At 42.4% G+C, this 23137-nt stretch overlaps 1 protein-coding gene across 1 annotated transcript in view; it reads left to right on the top strand.

Annotated features, from left to right (window-relative positions):
* The window catches only part of notch1b (notch receptor 1b), a 41990-nt gene that overhangs the window by 15184 nt on the left and 3669 nt on the right, over nucleotides 1-23137 (top strand). The window contains exons 5-31 of the mRNA XM_020598248.1: nucleotides 60-182; nucleotides 327-560; nucleotides 935-1090; nucleotides 1521-1706; nucleotides 2439-2552; nucleotides 6103-6216; nucleotides 6375-6608; nucleotides 6693-6803; nucleotides 8635-8827; nucleotides 9096-9241; nucleotides 9381-9494; nucleotides 10229-10348; nucleotides 10995-11147; nucleotides 11238-11466; nucleotides 12024-12225; nucleotides 12874-13027; nucleotides 13256-13440; nucleotides 14074-14206; nucleotides 14871-15128; nucleotides 15708-15820; nucleotides 16198-16769; nucleotides 17471-17905; nucleotides 18036-18184; nucleotides 20506-20719; nucleotides 21023-21113; nucleotides 21392-21548; nucleotides 22983-23136. Coding sequence (XP_020453904.1) covers nucleotides 60-182; nucleotides 327-560; nucleotides 935-1090; nucleotides 1521-1706; nucleotides 2439-2552; nucleotides 6103-6216; nucleotides 6375-6608; nucleotides 6693-6803; nucleotides 8635-8827; nucleotides 9096-9241; nucleotides 9381-9494; nucleotides 10229-10348; nucleotides 10995-11147; nucleotides 11238-11466; nucleotides 12024-12225; nucleotides 12874-13027; nucleotides 13256-13440; nucleotides 14074-14206; nucleotides 14871-15128; nucleotides 15708-15820; nucleotides 16198-16769; nucleotides 17471-17905; nucleotides 18036-18184; nucleotides 20506-20719; nucleotides 21023-21113; nucleotides 21392-21548; nucleotides 22983-23136 — 5044 coding nt within the window. The remainder of the gene's footprint in view (nucleotides 1-59; nucleotides 183-326; nucleotides 561-934; nucleotides 1091-1520; nucleotides 1707-2438; nucleotides 2553-6102; nucleotides 6217-6374; nucleotides 6609-6692; nucleotides 6804-8634; nucleotides 8828-9095; nucleotides 9242-9380; nucleotides 9495-10228; nucleotides 10349-10994; nucleotides 11148-11237; nucleotides 11467-12023; nucleotides 12226-12873; nucleotides 13028-13255; nucleotides 13441-14073; nucleotides 14207-14870; nucleotides 15129-15707; nucleotides 15821-16197; nucleotides 16770-17470; nucleotides 17906-18035; nucleotides 18185-20505; nucleotides 20720-21022; nucleotides 21114-21391; nucleotides 21549-22982; nucleotide 23137) is intronic.

Raw genomic sequence — 23137 nt, 5'->3', positions numbered from 1 at the left:
TAAACACACACTGTAACATATTCACCAGTCTGTTGCTTATAATCCTGCCTTTGTTTCAGGTTTTACTGGTAAAAACTGCAACCACAACATTGATGACTGTCCAAGTCATGAGTGCCAGAATGGAGGAACCTGTGTTGATGGTGTCAACACCTACAACTGCCAGTGTAGGCCAGAGTTTACAGGTTTGTAAAGCGATGTTCCAGTACATATAGTTAAGAAGTTAAAGTCAGAATAAAGTGAGTCTGTGAAAGGCGTTTGTCAGGAAGGTAAAGAAGAAAGTTTTGAGATAGTACATAGTTGAAATCCTCTGACGTGTTCCCCCACAGGCCAGCTCTGCACAGAGGATGTTGACGAGTGCCAGCTGATGCCCAACGCCTGTCAAAATGGCGGCACATGCCACAACACCTACGGCAGCTACCAATGTGTGTGTGTGAATGGCTGGACTGGGGACGACTGCAGTGAGAACATCGATGACTGTGCCAGTGCTGCATGCCACCACGGATCCACCTGTCACGACCGTGTAGCTTCATTTTACTGCGAATGCCTCCATGGCCGCACAGGTATACTAGAGGAATGTTTTTTTAACCTTCATTCTGTTCCTCAAATACACCCAAATCTTTTATGTAAATACTGTGATGGTTTGGAGTACGACATGTACATGGGAACTTTTAATAGTAATACTCCTTTGCCTGTTAGATATATGTAGTAGACAACACAAAACAACTTAACATTTCTACCATATTTGTGCTCCTGTAACTTTGGTTCATTATTTTTTATTGTCATTCAGATTTTTTATTGTAAAATGTAAGAGTTTCCTTTCAAAGGAGACCGAGGTAATGACTGTAATCCAGAGGGCTGAAAAACAGAAATAGTGGTGGTTGCAGTTGCAGTGATGCTCACTGTGATCAAGTCCGCCTTATGCACTCTGCCCCAGGTCTGCTGTGCCAGCTGGACGATGCCTGCATCAGCAACCCGTGTCAGAAGGGCTCTAACTGTGACACCAACCCTGTCAGCGGAAACCATTTTTGCACCTGCCCCTCGGGGTACTTTGGTGCTTCCTGTGATCAGGATGTCGACGAGTGTGCACTGGGTAAAACTCACACTACCTGACCTGCCAACTCTCAACTTGTTGCCTAGTTTCAGCCTTTAAATCTGACTGATTGAAGACACATCAGCTGTACTGATGAGTTCAATAAAAGGTAGATATTGAGAGTTATTTCTGTCAGCAAAGCTTCAGTCACTACAAATGATGTAGTATCTTTTATATGAGCTAAAATAAGAGCTTTTTCTTACCTGGTATTACAGGTAGTTCAGTGCCTGTAACTGCTCCCATAATCGCAGTAAATAATACCCTCAGAGGTGTTATTACTGCATTCCCACATAGTTGAGGCTTTGGTTTTGGCTGCATCAGACAACAGTAAACTACAAATTATGTCATTGTCATGTCTTTACAGTCAGATTGCTCCTTGTTAGGTCTTATACATACATGACAGCCTGTTAAAGTATTCATGTTTAAACAGGTTCCAACCCGTGTGAGCATGCAGGCAAGTGTATAAACACCATGGGTTCCTTCCAGTGTAAGTGCCAGCGAGGTTACGTGGGGCCGCGCTGCGAGCTGGACATCAACGAGTGCATGTCGAGCCCTTGTATGAATGAGGCCACCTGCCTGGACCAGATAGGAGACTTCCAATGTATCTGCATGCCAGGTGAGACGGTTAGAGTGTGTCTCTGTAATTTTATTAGTTTTGTTAAAATGAGTCGAATTAGAAACTTGTGAATAATCCAAATGGCACCTAATATGAATAGACGAATTAACCTATTTGTTATATTTTTATGTTTATATTTAATACTGAAAGTATTTGTTGATTAATTGTTTAGTCAACCAATGGAAATGTTTAAATGGACATTTTTGAGACTAAATTATAATTTTTTTTTAGGTTGGTTATCAAAAGAATAAAACCTCAAAGAAAGCTTTTTACAACATCTCAAATGTGAATATTTGCTGATTTACTTTTTGTTTAATACCATTTTTAATTCAGTTATTGTGTTTTCACTATTGGTGAATCAGTTAGACAATTAATTGATTAGTCCATCATGAGAAAAATAAGCAGAAGATATTTTATTTTAACATTTTTTTAGGGTGGTGCTGCTTGTCTTTGTTGTGTGCAATCTGAATATCCCAATGTTGGACTGTTGGATCAAAGAAGCAATTTAATGACCTCACCTTAAACTTCATATAAATTATGATGGCCATTTTTCATATTGATTATGCCCAAAAGTAATTGGTAATTGCAGTCCTTCTCGTATTAATTTAGGCACTCTGTAGACTTTGAATCTGTTACAGCAGTACATTAACAGCAGTGTGAAAATGCCTCTCACTGTGTGTCTCTGTCTAACCAATCCATCTCCCTCCCGGTCCTCCCTTGCTAATTGGCCAGGCTACAAGGGGGAGTTTTGTGAGATCGATACAGACGAGTGCGCCAACAGCCCCTGTCTGAACAACGGCAAGTGTATCGACAAGATCAACTCCTTCCACTGCCAGTGCCCCACAGGTGAGGCTCCTTTACTGCTTCAGAGGAGGGGAAGGGAGAGAGGGAGGGAGAGGGAGGAAGCACAGAGCCAGGGGGCACGGAGGTCGATCTCTCACCCTCTCTCTCTCTTTTCCTCTCAAAGACAAACACACACAAACACCTCTCTGGACAGACACTAATCCCAGCCCTGAGGCAGGCTTCTGCAGGCCCGCGTAGCCCGGAACGAACGCAGCAGTTTGGTGTTGGTGGTGGTGGTGGTGCTGGGGGGGGTCTTTCTATAGGGAAAGGCTTGAGGAAGTTTGAACCTTTTAAACAAGTTTCTTATCCCTTTTACAAAGTCTGATGACTGAGCAGAAACATGTGAATCTAAACAAGATGTGATTGTGAACTGGAACAAGAAAGAGTTACTATTAGCAGGTAGAGCTCCTACTTCTCATCATTAAATGACATTTTCTCTGTCATGATGGCAGGTGAGGTGGCCATGCGGTCTGTTTTGGGGAGAGCTAGTTGTTTTGCGGCAGCTTTTTCCATAAATGCCATTAGATTTGCACTATTTGGACAAGGGTATTGAAGTTTTGTCCAGGGGTGAAGGAATACAACCATTGAATCTTGGACAGAGAGAAAAAGAGAAAAGAAGAAAAGTTCTTCAAACGCCCCAACGTGTTTTTTCTTTTGCATTCTTTCAGTGGGATCATTGAGGTGGAAGTGATTTTTTTTTTCCCTGGGAGGAAAATAGCGAAGCTCTGAGTCGGGTGGATCAAAGGCTGCCTGGGTGGAGAGAGGCAAGATTCCTCCTGTTTAGATAAAAGGAGGGAAGGAGGAAAGATGGAAGGAAAGAAAGAAAGACACCCCAACAAGGAAGCTTTAGAATTAATAGAGAGGAGTGAACACAGGAGCTTAATGCCTAAGAAAACTTTATGTGAGAGTGAGAGAGCGTTATGTGAGGAAGTGGCACAAAGTGGCAGTGGTGAAAGTGTTGGTTTGGCAGGGTGGATGGAGGGGTGGTGGTTGTGGGGCGCACAGACCGTTATGCCGAAACAGGAAGGGAGGGGTGAAAAAAGGGGAGGGGCTTTAATCACCCTACTTGAGATGTAAATTTGTCCCTGTTGCAAGCCAGACCTGAGGCGAGGGTCCCCTCTTTTCATCTCTGTACATAGAATAGCCATGGAAACCCCACTGAGAGGCAATGAAATGTCTGATTCCAGCAGTCTGGGGATAATTCCCTTTTTGGCTGCTGAAGTCCAGGATGTGCATGTGTGTCCTAGAGCATATTTGCATTTCTGCTTCACCTTTTGTGTTTGTATGCATACATGTACATGTGGGTAAGAAATCCCTCAGTAGAGATTTTTTTTAGCCTGTTTGATTTCGGTCAGGAGCGTGTTTTGGGGCACTGTAACTGAACTGTGAAGAACCATCTTGTCCTGGTAAATAAACACTCTCAAGTTGTACTGCTGAGGTTTGTTCCAGCTTTTTTCCCACTGCTGGAAATTGGCAGTGCTGCTAAGAGAAGAGTTTAGTGTTGTTTTCCAATCTTTGTTTTACTCTAAATGTTTATAACTTATGAATGATAAATGTACACATAAAATACTCAAACACCAAAGTTACCAAAACTCAATATCAAGTCCATAAAATAACTGAAATAAGCTATCTAGGTAAAAAAGTATTACTACATTCTGCTCAGGCAACTAAAAGGTGTATAAGTTTTTAGTGCTGCTATTTTCCTAATTAGTCTAAATGATTAATTTATCCCCAAAAAGATACTTGCAGACAACTTTATGATTTGTGGAGTTTTTCGCAGCTACAAGGACAAAACATATCAAAAAGCCCTGCCTACTAATTGTAATTTAATAAGCATGAATAGACAACACTCGTGGTGGTTTTGCCTCTTCCGGCTGTTCATCTTCCAGATTAGCACCTGTGTGTGTTCTCTTCAGGTGCTTGTGCACAGAACTAGCGCTGCCAACGAAACTTTGCACAGTGTGCAAACCACCTTTTTGTTGTCTGATAATCTGAAGTACTCCCATAGATTTGAAGCCTTTGGAAACGTTTACACTGAAACACTTTTGCAAATGAATTGCACTCGCACTCTGCAGCAGCCACCATGATTTTCTAAATCTGTACCGTTGACCAGAGTCGACCGTCAACTAACGTAAGTATGCTGCAATTACATAGTGATATTGAAGAAAAAATATTTGTTGTAATGAAGTGAAGCATCTTAAAAATAAAGTTATACAGATTATAAAAATGAGGTATCTTTTTTTACATTACGACATCGTATTCGATATCAATGTCATCAATTATGCCGACAAATCACGGCAGCTCCATAACTAATGGCTTTATTAATGGTTAAATAATGATTACCCAATGAGTAAGAACAATGTTTGAGCAGCCACGTTATGAAAACTATCTCTGACTCAGTTGATGCTGTGATCCTTTTCCCTCTATGATCCTGGATCTGCAGGATCTAGACCATAATCTGTTTATTACCAACCTATTAAGTACTAATTAGATGACTTCTAGTGGTTATACCTGCAGAGTAATGATAAACTTCAGCCAGAGGGATTTTTCACAACCCAGCTCATCTGTAAACTGGTGGCCCAAAAGTTGCTGTTATTAATGGCTTAAAAAGTTATATATATAGCCTAACATTAGTAAATTACATAGTTGTGTATCTGAAAACACACATGTATGCATGTCTCCACTGTCTGTACATTGTAGTCCTCACACTCGTGGGTGGGTGTGTGTGCTTGTGGCCAAGTCAGAAACCAGTGAATGGTTCTAGCAAAGTCTACTGGGAGATATCAGCCTGCCACACAAATACTTCCTCACTGGATTAGCCTCAACTGAGTCTGTCTTCTTAGCTAAAGCCACCTGTGTGTTCCTGTGGGAAGGCGGGGAGGGCAAATAGTCTTTATCACTTCATCAGACAACATCCTACTTGTCCTTGGACTGTACTGTCATGTGACTGAGGAAGAAGAAAATAGCTGAGATGTGAATAACTCCAGGAAAACGGAGAATGTCTGCTAAGTGATTCTGAATGACAAGGAGTTTGAATAGTGGAGGGTCAAAGGTCAAGGTGGCTGTTTTTAGAGGCAGGCAGCGAGTGGAGGGGGTAGTAGAGAAGGGGTGAGAGCAAGATGGGAGAATGCGCATTGTGATGGAAAAGTTTTGGCGGACAAAAGAGGCATCAGGCTCAGTTTGGCGTTGCGTTTAGCAGACAGGCCCTCCTTTGTCTCTCAACCTTGGTCAGGAGGCCTTCTAAGTTTCATTCTTCCCTCATTTCTTTCCCCCTCTCTCTCCCCCTTTTTTAAAATGAATTCACCCCCAGCCCCCAGTCTCATTTCTCTTTTTGGAGCTGTGCTGAAAAGAAGTGAAAAGGAAAATAGAGAGCCTGTAGTGCTGTGCTGTTGTTAATTAACATGCAGATTTCTGATTTGTTGAGAACTCTTGTAGCATGGGCTTTGGATTATGAGTGGTACTGCTTTGAACTGATGAGAACACAGTAGCCATGTCTGTACACACACACAGACTCCTTCATGCACACAATAACGCCCTCTTGTTGTTTTTCCAGGCTTCGCTGGAAACCTCTGCCAGACAGACTTCGATGAGTGCGCCAGCACGCCATGCAAAAATGGCGCCAAGTGCACAGATGGGCCCAACAAGTATACATGCGAGTGCACTGAAGGTATACATGTTTTAACCAAAACTAAACAGGTTTAACAAAAACAGAAATTGTAAAATAAAAACTGTAAGAGACCGTTTTAGCAGAGTAAAAGGAAAACCAAACACTTATGCTAACAAACGAGAAAGCCATGAACCCATGCATCATTACATTTTTCCCAGGTTACACCGGAAAGCACTGTGAGACAGACATCAATGAGTGTTACTCAGACCCCTGCCACTATGGGACCTGCATCGATGGCCTGGCCTCCTTCAGCTGCCAGTGCAAACTTGGATACACCGGCCGGCTGTGTGAGACCAACATTAACGAATGTTTGAGCCAGCCGTGCAGGAATGGGGGCACTTGCCAGGACCGAGAGAACGGTTACATCTGCAGCTGCCCCAAGGGCACCACAGGTAAGGACCACACACATTATAAAAAAGATACAAGTGTAACTTTGTCTCTCGAGTTTGAGGTTACAGAAAACAATTTTCTTCCAGGAAACTACTGTGAAATCAACATTGATGACTGCAAGAGCAATCCCTGTGACTATGGGACCTGCATCGATAAGATCAATGGCTACGAGTGTGCCTGTGAACCCGGCTACACTGGTAAGTCATTTGTACATGCACTCCTATACTGTATAATGATATTATTTATTATTTTTATTATTAGTATTGTCTATTATATACCAAATTTCAAGAAAAGCAGTCAAACTTGATGTGTGGTCACATAGGCCTGTCAAATCAGTGCAGATCTTAAAGTTCATTTAAGACAGGTTAAACATGGCTTCAGTCTCAGGTGACCAATGGACAAAATGAGTGTTTAAAGATTAAAGGAGTGTGTTCCTGATGGGGAGCGTGACAGGTGGTAAGTGAACGAACACGTTCCTCTGAGGCTCGACGACTATCACTTTCCATCTCCACCCTGTCCCCATCCTGCTGCTGTTCGGACAGGCAAGCTGCCCTCCCTCACAAAGAGAGGACACACACGCATACTGTGGCACCATCACCGGGGATTTGAACTGGAGAAAAGATTCCCTGAAAGATTCTTGAAAGTTGAGCTTTTAAAAGCTTGGATGTTGGTCCCTGCTTTAAAGCTAAATAGGCTGCCTTTATACTATGTGTGGCACCGGGCTGAATGGCGTCAGTGCTTCAAGTGGCCGACAAAGGTGGACTTAAAAGCCTTCATGTTCCTGGAAAGTGATACATGCACTACACTGACATATAGCCTTCATTGTGTGATGGCTTTGTCTGTTTTTGCTTGAGCTGATGTTGTGTATTTGAAAATAAAACTTCAAATAGGGTGCAGAATTGTCCAGAAGACAGTTGCCTGCAGAAATGATTGTACTCATTTCAAAATCCATTATCTTCACTCTCTCTGCATCGGTGGGGGGGGGGCTAGACCTAAAGCTGTACTGCCACACAGGTTGCCCGTTACTCAAATCACACAATTTTTTTTTGAATGTCTGCTGCATGAATGAAATGCGCTATACGTTGTGCTATATGATTTTCCCTTGCTTAGCCCACTTGTCCACATCCATGTCACATAACATATTGATGCTCCAATTACACACCTGTCTCCACAGACAGCTTCCTCCACACTTTCCCTTCCCGCCTCAGGTTCACCTGTTTGTTAAAAATGCATAAAACAAACACTATTTGGTCTGTGTGACACGAGCATCATATTTTAGGTTACAGGCTATTAATTAAATGCAGAATGAATAGTCCAGCCTTAACATAGACCGCTATGTGTGATGTATTATTTAGTATTCATAGAGTTTTAAGAGTTGTCCAGTTGATCATATGCATTGATGTACAGAGCTCTAATTCACATTCAACATCCATGCCTGGTTACGTATTAGCTAGCTAAATAACGTTACCTTGTTTACCAACTACAGGCAGGTCTTACCTCTCTCACCCTCATCTCTCTGAACTTCTTCCCTCTCTTGGCTTCCTCCAAAGAATTTTCTTATGTCCATCTACTGGAGTCATTTGTTTGAGTCAAAATAAGATAATCTGTATTATTCAAAAACTTTATTCAGTTGCTGTTACATACCTCAGCCCATTCTTATCTTTTGTTTCGCACACCAGTAAATGGATTTCGGCATGTGTGCTGCAGTGTACTAGGTACGACGTGCACAGTGTGCATACATGTGCACTGTGGTGTACAAACCCTGACCACTGTGCCTCAGCTTGTATTTTGCAATTCTGGATAAGAACAACAATTCAGTTCTTTTCTTGTTATTATCAATCTAAATTAATGTACTGCCCAATACTGGAGCTTGTTAAAACTGGAAGGTGTGATTTTAATGGGACACAGCAGATCAATACTGGGGCACGTGCCCCGGTAAAAGGGGCCTAATGTCTATGCTACATCAGTATGTTATGTGAATGGATTACACACTGTAAGTATAGCAAACCATCCTCTCCTTTCCTGTAGGTACCATGTGTAACATTAACATCGACGAGTGTGCAATCAACCCTTGCCACAATGGCGGCACCTGTATCGATGGCATCAACAGCTTCACCTGTGTGTGCCCAGAAGGTTACCATGATGAAACCTGCTTCTCCCAGGTCAACGAGTGCCTCAGCAATCCTTGCATCCATGGCCACTGTGAAGACAAGATCAGTGGGTGAGAAGGTCACAAACTGGCCCAAGACAGTAGATAGTATGATGTCAGGAATGACCCTAGATTAGTGAACTTCAGAGGTGGTGGTAGGTGGCACACTGCTAAGCTGAGCTGACTGTTGGAAGTCTTTACTGCAAAGAAGTGGAAACTGGGGTCTTTTCATCCAGCGTTTGGAAAAATGCCATTTGCCATTGATGATAATCTTCAAGTAGAAACAAATTATGTAAAAAGAATACATCAGACTGACTTTACCCTGTTTTCTTCCTGTCAGCTATAAATGCCTGTGTGACTCTGGCTGGAGCGGTAAAAACTGTGACATCAACAACAACGAGTGTGAGTCCAACCCGTGCATGAACGGAGGCACCTGCAAGGATATGACCAGCGGCTACGTCTGCACCTGTTGCATGGGCTTCACTGGTCAGTTCTTGTTAGCACATGGACAAGTGCATGTCAGTGTTTCAGTGTGCATAGTGTGTTTCTCATCCAAACCACACTTCTCTCCACACTGCTGGACTTCTCAGCTTCACTTAAATTGGTGTGTGTAATATATATACAGGACCGAACTGCCAGACCAACATCAATGAATGCGCCTCCAACCCCTGCCTCAACCAGGGGACGTGCATTGACGATGTTGCAGGGTACAAGTGCAACTGTATTCTGCCTTACACAGGTATGAAAATATTATTGAAATATTTGTTATGCCTTTGTGTTGGCTCGGTTTTTAGGAATTTCCTTACTGGGGGGACATTTTCCACAGCCTGTGTATACTTTAAGTTATTGGGCAAAGAGGAAAAACACGAGGCAGATGAGCCAACTGTCAAGTGAAGTTCACCAGCAAGACTTCCTCAGGTCTCAGAGACAACAGACCTCTGACTCACTCTGCTCCTCTGTGACACACAAGTATCCCCGATAAGAGAGCTGGAAATATTTTCATGTCATCTCACTTTGTATTTAACCAAACAGATAAGGATGGAAAGACTGAGGACAGATTTTCTTGTAATATTGTCTTTTGGAAAAAATCTGCAGGACTTTGAATAGTAAAAGGCTTTTGCTTGTGCCAGGGTGGGAACTGGGTGTTTGACACATTTCCTGTTTGCCTGCTTCCTGTCTCACAGAACAGCAAATGGCTTCACAATGGCCGGAAACTCAAGCCGGCTTCCTGTATGCACTGTGTTGTGGAAACAGATAGGGAAATGTCTCCGCAGCCCTTTATTACTGACAGAACCTGGCTAAAATCTTCTGATAGCACTGACTGAAAGATGATTCTTTGTCCATTTGGGTTGGGTTATCTCCAAGTCCTTGACATGATAACCACAGTGAAAGTTAATGTTGAACAGTTTATAAATTACTTTAATTTAATTAAAAGTGCTTTAATAGAAGGGTTGTTGTGTTTGTGCACTGCAGGAGAGAACTGTGACACCTTGATGGCCCCATGCAGCTCCAAACCCTGCAAGCATGGAGGAGTGTGTCAGGAGTCAGAGGACTATCAGAGCTTCTCCTGCATCTGTCCTGAAGGATGGCAAGGTAAACATTCATGCATGCATACCTGTGTGTCCTGCAGTATGTGTATGTCTTTTTGTTAGTGGAAAGGTTGTAATTTTGTTAAGTTCTTGCATGACAGAAAATTCTGTTTTAGTGTGCAGAACTCCATTGTTAAAATGCTAAATTTAGACTTAAGGGTCAGTGTCAGATATGTGCACTTACTGTACATTCCTAATGAGAAAAGAATTTGCTACACAATAAGCTGTAGAGCCAAGCCCTTCGCATTGGTTGCTTTGTTTATCTCAGCAGTTTACAGGCTCTGGGTGGAAAGCAGAGTTTTGGTTTGCAGTACATCTTTTTCTTACTTTAAACAGTTTCACATTAGGCCTGCATTTGACCAGCACCTGGCCTGAAATCTACTGCTTTGTAGAGGAGTTCTGCTTTACTCATGTGTATTTATGTAGTTTAGAATATGGACCTACACTGTAATTTGGATCAGTGAACAGCCAGAGCCATTTACTATACTTCATTAGTTTCTTACTTATGCTTAGTATTACTATAAACCTACTTTCATTCCTGTTGCACAATTAAGTGCAAGCTATCCATATTTTGTCATCTAAATGCAACTGTCTTGTTTCTCATTTAAAGAGAAGGTGAACATTTTGCTACTGTTTTCCTCCTCTGTAAGGCCAAACCTGTGAGGTGGACATCAAAGAGTGTGTGAAGAATCCATGTCGCAATGGAGCAACCTGCCAGAACACTTTGGGCAGTTACCACTGTGGCTGCAAACCAGGCTTCACTGGACGCAACTGTGAAACCAACATCGATGACTGCAAACCTAGTAAGTTTTCCACTTCTTCTCTGTTTATTTCTTTTCTGTTGGCGCGTAATAACAAAGATGACTGAGCTGAGTCGAATGCTGTCCTTGTAGATCCTTGCAGTAATGGAGGGCTCTGCAAAGACGAGGTGAACGGCTTCTTGTGCACCTGCCTGCCCGGCTTCAGAGGAACAAAGTGTGAGGAGGACATCAACGAGTGTGAGAGCAACCCGTGTAAGAACGGAGCCAACTGCACCGACTGTGTTAACAGCTACACCTGTACCTGCCCGTCCGGCTTCAGTGGAATCCACTGTGAAAATAACACTCCTGACTGCACTGAGAGGTACAGAGCTCACACATCACAAAGTATGAAGAGCTCAGAATATCATATTCATTTCCATCTGCTTTTATTTTAAAAGATAAGACAGATAGGTGGACACTGGTCATCGTGTGAATCTGTTCCTAACAAAAGGTTGCAGCCACTTGTAGACCACGTTTTCTTGTCCCCTGCTGCCCCCAGTGGTGGAGTATTGATTTACAACAGCTGACATCAGTGTCTCCTACAGTATATTGCAGCTTTGCCATAAGCAATGCAGGTTAAGTAGTCTGTGCATTAAATTAGAAATGTGATGGTAGTGTTGCTTAAATGCCAAGGCTCAATTCCTTCACCGTCATGAATGGAGCTCTCACCTGGCAAACTTGTAAGTTTGAAAAAAAAAAAGTAGAACATTGCTGGAAACATTGCTGTTCTTAGGCAACTTTCTCTGGCTAAATCAGAGGATCAGAGGTGAATTCAGCGGCAGCTCAAATAATAAGTGTTTTATTGATTTGCTCTCCTCCTTTCTTCTTCCTGCAGAATACTTTACAACTCATTTTGGTGTATTTCATTATTTTCTGCAGCTCTTGCTTCAATGGTGGCACCTGCGTAGACGGCATCAACACCTTCACATGTTTATGCCCACCCGGCTTCACTGGGAGCTACTGCCAGCATGACATCAACGAGTGTGACTCCAAACCGTGTGAGAACGGTGGCACCTGCCAGGACAGCTACGGCACCTTCAAGTGTACCTGCCCACATGGTTACACCGGACTCAAATGTCAGGTAGGAGGAGGGAGAGGGGCTTCAGCATGAGTTGGGCCCTGATCAGACAGAGGTGCACCGCACTGCTTTTTTGTGTCATTAAAAAAGAGCAGCTTACTATATCTTCTATCATTGCTAGGCAACCGTGGAATCACTGTCCTTAGCCTAACCGGTATTTAAACATCTAGCCCATTTAAATGTTTATGTAAACATTCATTTATTTAAGCATAGAACGTATATAATTATTGCCTTATCTTAGTTACTATCAAAGCATAAAACATAGACAGGCAGAGGTAGGTACAGGACACCCTCAGAAAGAGGAGATGAAGGATGACGGTCACTTCAGTTTCGGATGAGTCAGGTACAATGTGACAATCTGCTTCAGTTGTCAGGCCTCTCATCACCTAAATGACCAGCAATTACAACGTCCATCTGTCCTGTTTAGCGGCTGAGAGTTTGTCTGCAGTATAGGCCTAGTTCAGGTCACCGCCACAGAAAGCTTAAATGTAAAAACTGGCTCAGTTTTAACCTAGACATTTATACACCTTTTAACCTGCAGTGCTTACTGGGACATTCAAATTGGTTAGGGTTAGGATCAGGCCCGTACTGTATGCACAGTCAGCACCCAATCAGTGGCTATTGCATCCAACATGTTTTCGCTTCTTTCAGGACTTGGTTCGTTGGTGCGACTCGTCACCTTGTAAGAATGGGGGAACCTGCTGGCAGAGAAACACCACCTACAGCTGTGAGTGTGAGACTGGCTGGACAGGCCTTTACTGTGATGTCCCCAGTGTTTCCTGTGAGGTGGCAGCCAAACAGAGAGGTACGGGGGACGCTACAGGGGTTTTAAAATCCTATGAGTGTGTGTCAGTCAACTTTAAAAATGTCTGCACAAGTGTATTGCCTATTAAAATCACAGTATCATATGTTAAGTGTTCAGTGAGTGTGAATTTGTGCGTTGGCAAAAATTTAAGCTAATCTCCCCAGAGGAAATAAAATGTTTAAGGACATCACTAACAGCAGCACCATCTGTCTCATCCTCTCTGCACAGGAGTCGATGTTGCCAGTCTGTGCCATAACTCGGGCCAGTGTCTGGACGCAGGAAATGTGCACTACTGCCACTGTCAGGTCGGGTATACTGGGAGCTACTGTGAGGAGCAGGTAGACGAATGCACCCCGAATCCCTGCCAGAACGGGGCCACCTGCACTGACTTTTTAGGCGGATACACCTGCAAGGTAAGAAACCTAAAGAAACCTGCACCCAGTGGTTTTCCATTGAAGTTGTATCTCAGCCTATTTGATGTTTTCTTGCATTTATACATGTTCATATAGCTCCTAAACATTTGCAGACTGAAGGTCTGAATACAAGTTGTTAAGGTATTTTGTCTTTTATTGTAACTTTTAAAGGTTTTAATAAATAGAATTGTGTGGTGACATTTTTTACAGTGAAAATTAGTCCAGTCATGCAGCTTTTTTTAGTTTAATGTTCAGTTTAATTACAAATTAAGTTTTAAAAGCATTTAAAAGGGCTTAGTAATTAGAATTTTTGTCTTAATAATTTAACTAACTTTACCACTATACACTTTGCTTTACAAGTTAAAATCTCCAACCTTGTGCCTCGGCATACAGCAGGCATCACTTCAGTGGAAGCACTAGGCAGTCCTAATGAGGAGGGCTGTTTATAAGTAGAAAACCAGCAGCTTGGTTATGTTAATCTTCCCTTGAATAAAGGATCTGCTGGCCTTGGCAGCATGGAGGCCAGAAAGCAGCCAGGTAAACAAAAACCATCTTTGTTTCATTCAGACATTGATTAAACTCTCCCTCTGTCCTCCTCTCCTTCCTCTTTCCTGGCTTCCTCTTCTGTCTCAGTGCATGCCAGGATACGTGGGGACCAACTGCTCTGATGAGATCAATGAATGCTTCTCCCAGCCGTGCCAGAACGGGGGCACCTGCATTGACCTGATCAATACCTACAAATGCTCCTGCCCCCGGGGAACCCAAGGTCAGCAGACCCCACACACATGTACCTCCACAGCACTCTGCCTCTCCACTCCCTCCTCCTTGTCTCCATGCTTCATTAATTAGGGCTTAACAGGACCCAGGGCATGTCTAAAGACTCCTCCTCCCGTCTCACCTCCATCCCTTCCTCTACTTGTCAAATGCGGCATCGATTTTTCTCTCAGACATGGAGTGTGTGTAGGTCAGTCTGAACTGCCAGTGGAATTGGGTGGATACCAACTCAAAAGCCAGCATGTTGTTGGAAATATGGAAATGTTGTTGGATGAAGACAATAGATAAATGTCAGAGGCTTTGACATGAAATAGTTTTTTAGACTCATAATTTTAAGGCTTATTGTTTTCATTTTTTGTCTCTGAGAATTTGTACTGCTCAGTAAATTTAAAAACATATCTGAACTTTTTAGTATGAAACTTTGCTGTGTGTGTACATCTTATCAGAGGACTGTTGTCACTCTGTGAATTTACTGTGTTGAAGAAGATGAGGCAGATTGAAGCAAAATTGTTATACCAACTAAGGATATTGTGAATATTGTATATTGGGATTATCTTCACAGATCTCAGATTATGTTGCCAAAGTATATAACAGCAAGATTTCCCCTTGGGATTGCTTTCTAAGTAAGTAAACATTTCCCTGACACTCATCCCCAGGTGTGCACTGCGAGATCAATATTGATGACTGCAACCCCTTCATGGACCCAGTCACCAAAGAGCCAAAGTGTTTCAACAAAGGGACATGTGTGGATCGAGTTGGCGGGTACCACTGCATCTGCCCTGCAGGATACGTAGGGGAGCGCTGCGAGGGAGACGTCAATGAGTGTCTGTCCAACCCCTGTGACCCGCGGGGCACGCACAGCTGCATCCAACTCACCAACAACTACAGCTGCGAGTGTCGTGCTGGATACACAGGTAAACAGCTTGAGGTCAGAGGTCAGAGATAGAGAAGGAGGGGGAAATGTGTCTACCTGTTTATATGCTTATGATTCAGGTTAGTCCCAGTTTCTCATGTCTTCTTGGAGAGTTTCATCTTAGTCAGAAAACCCTGCTTTTATAGGCCAGCATAGACACTACAGCCCAATCATATTGGATTTTTTAAGCCAATATGGATTTGCTATTTGAGAGTTTTAAAAGATCATTTATATATCAACACATAATATAAGCTTTTAGAGAAAGAATCTTTTAACTTCATTTTTTAATAATTAAAAATACATTTGTTAGTGCTACAATAGAGGCATTGTTTCTAAGTCACATCCCATGTATTTTTGTATTGACATTTTATTACTAATGTCTTGTTTTGTACTGGCATTTCCTATATGGGTGCAATACGCCAACATGACATGTTTTATTGGTCCAGTTTTAAAAGATTTTGTATGTGATTTTGGTTATGAAAGTAAACTTGATGTGAATTGAAATCCTAATGGGAAACAGGAGGATATACTTTATAAATTATACTACGATTAACCTTTTTTTTGTGTGTGTCTGTCATAGGTCAACACTGTGACATGGTGTTTGATGGCTGTAAGGGTAAACCGTGTCGTAATGGAGGAACCTGTGCTGTAGCCAGTAACACGCCACATGGCTTCATCTGCAAATGTCCTCCTGTGAGCACCCGCATGCTCCCACACACACACACACACACACACACACACACACACACAGAAAGACAAAAACCTGCAAACTGTCATTCATGCCTACAGACAATTTGTATAGTTTGCAGTTCACCTTAACTGCATGTTTATAGACTGGGAGGAAATGGCAGCACTCAGAGGAATTTGAAAGAGATATGGCAAAAACATGCAGCCAGTCTAGTTGGGTTTTAAGTCAGGACCTACTTGCTGTGAGGTGACAGTGCTAACCACTGTGTGCCATGCCTGCTGCTAGTAAACCTGGAGGCAAATTAAGATTTTCACCTAGAGATTTGTATAAAGGAATACAAATAATTTTCCATTTTCTCTTATTTCTTGTCCTCCTCTTACAGGGATTTACTGGCTCCACATGTGAATATGATGCCCAGGCCTGCGGCAGTCTTCACTGTCACAATGGAGGCACCTGCATCTCTGGCCACAAGACTCCCAAGTGCTTGTGCACCCCGTCATTCACTGGGCCAGAGTGCCAGTATCCCACTGACAACCCCTGCAATTCAAACCCCTGCTACAACAAAGGAACATGTGAATACACCTCAGAGGCACCGTACTACCACTGTATCTGCCCCACAAATTTCAATGGTCTCCGCTGCCACATCTTGGATTACAGCTTTCCGGGAGGAATCGGCTGCAACATCCCGCCACCCTCGGACGTGGAGGTGACTTGTGAGATCCCGCAATGTGAGGAGCGTAAGCACAACAAGTACTGTGATGTGCTTTGTAACAATCATGCGTGCGGTTGGGATAACGGTGACTGCTCACTCAACTTCAACGATCCGTGGAAAAACTGCTCGGCCTCACTTCAGTGCTGGAGATACTTCAACAATGGAAAATGTGATTCACAGTGTGATAATGCTGGATGCCTCTACGATGGGTTTGACTGCCAAAACCTGGAAGGACAGTGCAAGTAAGTGGCCTCTCTAATAAATTAAACAAGGGTCAAATCCATCCATTATCTTTACCGCTTATTCCTGAATAGGATGGCTAGGGGCTGGAGCCAATCCCAGCTTACACTGGGCAAGAGGCAGAGTCTACCCTGGACAGATCGCCAGTCTATCACAGGGCAACAAGGGTCAAATCAGTATATAAATCATTCAGTTAAATTTCTTGAAATGTATTGATCTTACCTTGCATGCTTCAGATTAGAAGGCACTAAGAACATCTTGTAACAGAGACAAGATATACAAAATAAAAACAGATGTTTAAATTGTTTTTGTTTTTAAATCAAATGGAAATTTAGCATGGTTCCTTGTTAACCACCTAAAAATCCTTTTTTTTCCTTAAGGTACCAGGTATGTATTTTTCTAGTCCAGGATTTTACGTTGTTTGGACAATGCATAATTTTGTCTCTTCAATATTTGTAATAATTATTACAACTGTAGTGCATACCTGTATCATCTTGCAGCATGTAAAATGACTGAAGCCAGTTACTATAGAAATGTTATTTTGTGACTCAAAATATACAAATATATTTGTGTAAATCTAAATTGTGTTTATCTTCTTAAGCTTCAGATCATATAATCATGCTTCATGCAGTAAGGAAACACTTAACATAATGAAGTTGCCATCCAAATTGCAATACCCCTAACTTCTGCCGTCTTTCTTCAGCCCTCTCTATGACCAGTACTGCAAGGACCACTATGCCGATGGCCATTGCGACCAAGGCTGCAACAATGCTGAGTGCGAGTGGGATGGCTTGGACTGTGCCAATAACATGCCTGAGAAGCTTGCACTGGGCCAGTTGGTCCTTGTGGTCCACATCACCCCTGAGCAGCTACTCAACAACTCCTTTGGCTTCCTGCGTGAGTTGAGTCGTGTCCTTCGAACCAATGTGGTATTCAGGAAGAACGCCAAGGGGGAGGTGATGATATACCCGTACTATGGGAATGAACATGAACTGAAAAAGTACAATGTCAAGCGCTCTGTGGACACGTGGTCAGAGGTTCCTGGAAAGGTGCTGAACATGGTGAAGAGGAGTCTGCGTGAGGTGGGAGGGGGGAGGAGGAGGACTAGGAGAGAACTGGATCACCTGCAGATAAAAGGGTTAGGAAGATTATTCAGAAATGCTCCTTTCATTTTTGGTGAAGTCTTAAGATAAAGCATGGACTTTATTTGCTTAGTCTTTGGCTTAAAATGACCCCTGGATGTGCTGCTGTCTTTCCTCCCTCTTCAGCTCAATTGTCCACATGGAGGTGGACAACCGTCAGTGCTTCCAGCAGTCCACTGAGTGTTTCCAGAACGCAGATGATGCCGCAGCCTTCCTCGGAGCTTTGGCCTCCAGTGGCAAATTGGATGTTCCTTACACCATTGAAGCTGTTTTTAGTAAGTATACCTTATTAGATTCTAAACAAATAAGAAAATGTCTATGCTTACCTTACACTACAACCCAAATGAGTATGAATATTTCAGAGAGCCAAAGGATGATTGCAGTGTGTTTGCAGGTTCCTGCACCATAACTACAAATCAGTGTTCTACATAATCAGAGACAGTTGTTGGTTTCTAATCATTTCTGAAAATCAGTTAGCAGACTCCGGAAACCTTTCTTAAATGTGTAATTCATCACAGTAAGGGTGAAGTCAGTCTAGGCTTTTCAAATCATTCTACACTTAAATGAAGATTCAAGATTTTTGTTTGCCATTTATGTATAAACAGACAGTCTAGGCATATAGGAATTTTTGTGCAGCTCTCCTTTGGAGTCAGGTAAGGAGCCAAAAGCCAGAAAGAACACTTAGTCTTAGAATAAAAAGTTACATAAGGGCGACAAAGTATTAAAACACAATACACAAAAATATGGTAATAGTATTTCACACAGTGAACTTCAAACATCACACTTAGTAATTCACATGGTAGAGCTGGATATGTCATTACGTTTGGTGAGGTACTGAGGGGTCACTGTGCATATATTCTCACATTTCTCACATTTTCGTATTTGCCATCAGTCTTACTGCGGCAGGGAAAAAGCTGTTGTAAAGTCTAGTTCTGTGTGTGATGATACTGTCCGCCCTGCTGTGCCTGAGGCTGTAGGTGCAGTTTTTGTGTCTGAGCAGAGAGTGAGCTGGGTGGCATGGATCTCTGATAATGTTTTCTGCCCTGTTACGACAGCCCTGTGTGTGTATATTGTGCCCGTAGCAGGCAGTTCAGTCCCAGTGATCCTCTCTGCAGTCTTTATGACCCTTTGAGGAGCCTTCCTCTCTGCCTGTGTGGTGTTCAGACCGTGATGCCAATAGTGAGGATGCTCTCTACCAGTCCTCTATAAGCCTGGGTGAGAGGCAGACGGTTTAGCCCATGAAAAGTGAAAAGTTTGTTCATATTCTATATTTTTTATTGTCATCAAATCCTAAGAAAACCCCAAAACTAACAGTGAGTTGATCCTACTAAAGAACCAGAGCCTGATACATCTTATTTGTCTGTGTTGTAAACCCTATTACATTTTGCCCTTCTATAAAAATTGCATTATATCCTCTTTGCGAGAATCTTCAGTAGGAACAAATAGACTTTGGTGTCACAGAGAAGGAAGTGAAATGACAAACTACTGAGAGACAAAAAAACCAACAATTTATTAGTCTAAGTATATAAAATGTACAGTCAGAATGCGGTTGCATAGTAATTATGTTGTAAAATAAATGTGATTTGCAGTAAACAGGTTAATGCATGCAAAACTACTGTTATGGTTAACATATATGGCTACACATTCATATTCAAACATATGTGTATTAGACACGTGTTCTTTCATGCCCACACTCGAACTGAAGGTATCCACCATGCAGTCAGGTCCCAGCCCTAGCACCCTTTTGATTGTGTATTTATTATGCAGCAGTGAACAAATGCATTTGTGAATCTCATGGCCTAAACAATCAATCCTCCCCTCAGTGTCTAAGTCCACTGGCTTCAGGCTCCAAAATGGTTAATTGCTGCAAATCAACTCATCCAACCCCCTACTCACACAACATAACACTCGCCATCTCTGTCTCTGTCTTTCTCAGACATGTACACGTATACGTCCACAGATAACACACACATACACGCACACACACTTCATCCCACAGCGTGAGGGGCTGCTGCAACCTTCACCTCGCTGAATGTAATACCAGGACTTAATGCATCTCTAAGGGTTTAGGTTGGGGGAGTTTATCATTTCAAAATCGTTAGTGAAAAAAAAAGAGAAGGGTAAAAATTGATCGGGAGTGTGCTAGAAGTTGGGAGTCTTTGTTATCGTGAAAATCCTAATAAATCCTTCGTCTTTACAGCTTAAAGCGCGTGCAGTAATTTGAAGTTCATTAATCCCCCTCCTTTTTTTCTCTTAAAGAAGAAATGGTAAAGTTGTCTCTTGATACCCTGGGTTGAAAAGTGAGAGAGGAGGTGGTGGTGTTCTTTTCCTCCCCTCTTTCTTTTTTTATCACACCCCATCCTTTTTTTTTTTTTTTGATGAAAAGTAGTTACCAATTCTGATTATCACTGAATAGATAGTAGAAGCTAGCTTTACAAACGGTGAGCATCATCAGGCAGTTGCTGCTGGTTGCGGTGTGTTTTGGAGTGGGAGCCAAGAAGAGCTGGACTAGCTCAACTCCAGCACTCAGACTGATCCTGGGTCTATCCTACTGATTTGCGTCTATTCTTGAACATGTTGTCCTTTTTCCTACCAGGCGGTGTGGACCCCAAGCCTCCACAGGACTTCTACACTATCTATTTGGTCCTGGGCGGCATAGGGATACTGGTCTTCCTTGGAGTGGGGATGGTGGCTGCCCGAAAGCGGCGCCATGAGCATGGGCGCCTCTGGCTCCCCGAAGGCTTCAAAACCACAGAATCCAGCAAGAAGAAGAGACGTGAGCCTGTCGGAGAGGATTCAGTCAGATTAAAGTAAGTTTCTGTTTGTTTGCCAGTGGCGCTCTGTGTCATCGGGTGCCTGTTTCTTTGAGGGTCAGGTGAAGGACTAATTTTCAAGGACAAAATGGGTGTAACTGATGCGGTGTGGCCGCCCTTTCCCAAATTTGGGAAAGGGTGGTTTTGCCTGGATCACTAATGATAATATAGTATAGGTGTGCATTAACTGACTAGGGCAGAGGTGTGGGGTATGGATTTAATCGTTGATTTTACTTGGGGAGTGATTTGGATGAGATGGAAGCAGTAGAGATTTTTACTGGGTTTTGTGCTTCATCACAGGCCACTGAAAAACACCTCAGACATTTCACTCATGGATGACACCCAGAATGAATGGGGAGAAGATGAGCCTTCGGATGCTAAACGCTTCAGGGTAAGGCAACAGAAATATTACATGCCAACAGAGCTTATAAGGATTTAGGATTTGTTCTTACAACTTGAGCAACAGTTTCCTTAAAATACAACTTCTGGAATTTTAAACGTTGCCAGCATATCATATTGTGTATTTTTATTTTTGAATAATCTTCATTTTTAGCAATTTTATCATCTATTTAAAATTTAGTTAAATGCATTTTTGTTATATTATGATTTGAGTTGAGCATTCATGCTCAGTTTCAGTGGTCCAACCTCTCACTGTCCCTGCTTTAGCAGTTTGATGAGCAGGCTATATTAGATGTGGACAACCAGACAGACCACCGGCAGTGGACGCAGCAGCACCTGGATGCCGCTGACCTGCGCATCCCCTCCATTGCTCCTACACCCCCACAGGGCGAGATTGAGAGTGACTGCATGGATGTCAAGGGTCCAGGTGCGTTATTGACTTACTCACATTTTAAAAAAGTTAAAGTACCAGTGGATGTGGATCTCATTTTTATTCTGAATTACTTGGTTGTCTTTATAAAAAACAAGTCAGCAAAAGTCTTCTGTAATTGTGTGGGAAAAAATCATTGAATCATTCAAGAAACTCAAGATTAAATTAAAGGTATGAAAAAATAATTATAGTACATATTTTTGATACACAAAATTTGCTTTATTTGTTCTACATTTCCTTTAAATTCTTGCTTTATTATGAAATATCAGATGGTTTCCTCTTTTCAGAATGAAAATGATTCATGTGAAACATTCTGAAAAGGATCAAGTAGCAAAACTGATCACAAGTTAACATATTGGTACCATAACTTGTGACAAGGGTTGAAGTAGATATTTTGGCTGGTCCTCACACCGTTAGAGGGCTGTTTGAGGGTTAAAATTAGTTTTAGGGTGTAAGGTTAGATTTAGGTTTAGGTTAGGGGCAGGGCTGGATAGAAAGAGAGAGACGGAGTCATTTATTATTCTGTACAGGGAAATTAAGTTGTTACAGCAGCCAAATACAAATTGATAGTAGCAACAAAAAAACTGGATTTATATACAATTGTACAAATGTACACTGGACATCTAGTTGTGATGGTTAAGGTTAGTGTAAGAGGCTAAGAAATGCACTATTTCGCTGAGTGTCCTCACAGTTATAATAAGATTAATGTGCATATGTGTGTGTAATCGCGCATGTAGGAGTTGCCAAAGCCCTGTGTCCTCAGGGTAAAGGATCTTCTTCAAAGCAGGCAGCTGGAAGCCCGGCGCCTGGGGGGAAAACACTCATACCTGATCAGATTAATCATTTGACCACTAATAAGGTTCAGTTTTTTCTATTCCCCATTACAATGAAGGCATCAAATGCAAATACACAATTTTGTAGTAAGTGCCAAATTCCCTGAATAAAGGCTATGAAAAATCAAAGTAACAGGGTTAACGACTTGAGAGCACACTTTTTCCCCCTGTCGTGGATCAATGCACTTGAATCGACCAAATCTGCCAGATCTGGGGCTTGCTATCCTTTTGAAGAGGAGAAAACCTATCCAAGTCGACTGACTGAGCTGCCTCTCAGTTAGACATTAATGCTTCGTTTTTGCAGCAGCCTAGCTTTAGCAAGGCCTGGTCTCTAGCCCCCTAGCTTCGCTCTCCTTCTGAAGCTTCTCCTGCGCTGATCTTGATCAGAATCCATTATTGAAAAGAAAGAGCTGTGATGATTCAACCCAAGCAAAAATGTCAAATTCGATTTGTTTGTTGCCTTTTACTGATCTGTCAGATACTTTGAAGTGCATGCTCCTCTCTTTTTTGTAGCAGATACTAGTTTTGTACTGACCATTCAGGCCGTTTTCTTTCATACACCTAAAAATATATCCTCCTTCTTGTCCTCTTGGTCCAGATGGATTCACACCCCTGATGATTGCATCCTGCAGTGGGGGAGGTTTAGAAACAGGCAACAGTGAGGAAGAGGAGGACGCTTCTGCCAATGTGATCAATGACTTCATCTACCATGGTGCTAACCTTCATAATCAGACCGACCGTACAGGTGAAACC

Source organism: Monopterus albus, unplaced genomic scaffold (assembly GCF_001952655.1).
Source record: "Monopterus albus unplaced genomic scaffold, M_albus_1.0 scaffold37.1, whole genome shotgun sequence".
Lineage (NCBI taxonomy): Eukaryota > Metazoa > Chordata > Actinopteri > Synbranchiformes > Synbranchidae > Monopterus > Monopterus albus.
This window is presented reverse-complemented; position numbering and strand designations above follow the sequence as displayed.